Below are 2220 nucleotides of genomic sequence, written 5' to 3' on the forward strand. Positions count from 1 at the left end.
TGACCACCCCATTGGCCACCCCTCTGACCACCCCATTGGCCACCCCTCTGACCACCCCATTGGCCACCCCATTGGCCACCCCACTGGCCACCCCACTGGCCCCCCTATGGAACATGTCTGGAGGCGCCACTGCCCTTGAGTAAAGCTGCTCCACCCTCCTCTGACTCCATATGTGTGTCATGGATAATTACGTCCCTGTTTTCTTATTATTCAGACTGACAGCGTTTAAAGGGAGGAATTTCCTGCCGTAGAAAAGGTCTCTGTTTCCACAGACTCTGCTGGGAAGGTGACTCACAGCCTCAGATGTGTGAACGTCTTTTCTAACAGCTCAGCTAGAAGTAGCAGCTGGGTGAGGAAGTCTGGAAGAGGGGCCTACCTGTTGCTGAGGCTCCCTCGGTGCCGCGCTCGTTCACCTCCATCTTCACCTTCTGCAGAACCTTGGATACACACAGCCTCTCGTCGGCTGGCGGGCGGAGAAACAAACGGATTAGTTTCAGAGACATAGACAGGTATGGGGCATTGCAGGCTAACAAAGAAGCCAAACGACCCCCATTCCAAAGGGGGGGACCCGTTCATCCGTTTCTATTTGCATGTTTTCTAAACTAAAAGCAGGCTTTGTTGGGCTGCTGGATAAAACCTGGAACTAAACGCTATTTCTGACAAAAAGTAGGAATAAAAATTTTTTTTTGGACAAGACTAAAGGGATACATGCCCTTTGAGGTAGCTTACAATGTATTTAGAGAAGGTCTACAGCCATCTACAAAACGCTTCCTGTTCAAAGACCTAATGTCTTAGGTCTTGGATGCAGCGGTTTGGTGGAGCAGAAGTAATGTGAAGAAAGATGCCTACTAATAACTTGTCCTTGGCTGACCCATAAAAAAGTGCAATCGTTAAACCTGCACTAAAAGCAAGCTACAAGCTGCAGACAAGCTAATACTTCAAACTCACAGGTTATCCGTGTGAAGTCAGCAGTAGCCAAGTTGAAAATCTCTCCGAGTCCCATTTTCCGCAGAGTGCTCTTCAAATCCACCTCAGAGTTCAGAGAAAACCTGGAAAAGCAGATCAGAAATGCTCCAGTTTACTGTGATTTTCCAGCAGGCGCTGACTGGGCAGCCGTTCCTCCTCACCTCGGCATGGCCAGCTGCCTCCTGACGTTCCTCAGCTCCGACCTCCACTGCCGAACCCTCTGGCTGCTCAGGTCGGCGCTCAGGACGCTCAGCGGGACGTCGGGCTCAAAGGGCGAAACCAGGAGCATGCTCAGCGAGTCGCCCTCATACGGGACCTCTATCACATCGTAATCCACGCCATCCGCTGTCACAAACTCGCCTGTTGATGTCAAAGAAGGAAAATAACGGGGTGAGAAGGACGTAGAGGGTTTCTATGCAGAGTTTGGGCCGCCGGCGCCGCGTACCGTAGTTGAAGTTGTTGGTGAGCCTCATCATGTGAACAGGAACTGAACTCCCATTGGCGCAGTGGAACATCCTCTCCTGCGTCAGTTTGGGATCGAAGGGAACTTTCCACAGACGCTGGAAGTGCAGCGCGTTGAGGAAGACCAGGCGGGTCTCATCATCCAGGGCTCCGGGCGCTAAGAACGCTGGGATGGCTCCTGCAGAAAGAACAGCTGAGTGATATACAACTCAGGAGGAACCCTAACCTAAGCACCATCATGAACACACTCAGGAAGTGCTACATGTTTTACTGGGGGAGTGGCGGCCTAGTGGATAGGGCACTGCGCTGGGCAATGCCCTAACCGCTGGGCATCACCCACTCTGGGTCATGGCAGCCCACTGCTCCCCAAGGGGAGGGGTTAAATGCAGAGTTTTTTTCGTTCCTCTGTACCTGTGACCTTGGCCCCATTTACTCTCCCCTTTAGAAACAGTCTGAGCACGCTAACCGAGCTAACTGTTGAGTGTAATTGGCACGCATACTGAACCGGACTGCGCCAGACACAACCGAACCGTGCTAATCGGCTAGTCGTTGCCTGTGTAACTCTAGTATTTGCTAATCTAATTATTGTGTTTCTACAGAAGAAGCCATTATAAATGGCCCTTCCCTGTCAAAAGCAGCCGAATGGCAGCAAAATCCCCTCCAACTTTCAGCCACTGGCCTTCTCACAGGCGTCCATTCGTTTTTACTCTGACTCTGACCTTTCACTGAATTACAGGGTCTGACCAGGAGATGGCGCTACTCTTTAGGCCTTAATGTCCACAAATCATGAGA

At 51.4% G+C, this 2220-nt stretch overlaps 1 protein-coding gene across 1 annotated transcript in view; it reads right to left on the reverse strand.

Annotated features, from left to right (window-relative positions):
* The window catches only part of serpine1 (serpin peptidase inhibitor, clade E (nexin, plasminogen activator inhibitor type 1), member 1), a 7768-nt gene that overhangs the window by 2917 nt on the left and 2631 nt on the right, over window positions 1-2220 (reverse strand). Inside the window, exons 3-6 of the mRNA XM_015399257.1 lie at window positions 1412-1606; window positions 1128-1326; window positions 949-1049; window positions 377-463 (exon numbers count right to left, since the gene is read on the reverse strand). Coding sequence (XP_015254743.1) covers window positions 377-463; window positions 949-1049; window positions 1128-1326; window positions 1412-1606 — 582 coding nt within the window. The remainder of the gene's footprint in view (window positions 1-376; window positions 464-948; window positions 1050-1127; window positions 1327-1411; window positions 1607-2220) is intronic.

Source organism: Cyprinodon variegatus, unplaced genomic scaffold, assembly GCF_000732505.1.
Source record: "Cyprinodon variegatus isolate N-32 unplaced genomic scaffold, C_variegatus-1.0 Scaffold1000, whole genome shotgun sequence".
Classification (NCBI taxonomy): Eukaryota; Metazoa; Chordata; class Actinopteri; order Cyprinodontiformes; family Cyprinodontidae; genus Cyprinodon; species Cyprinodon variegatus.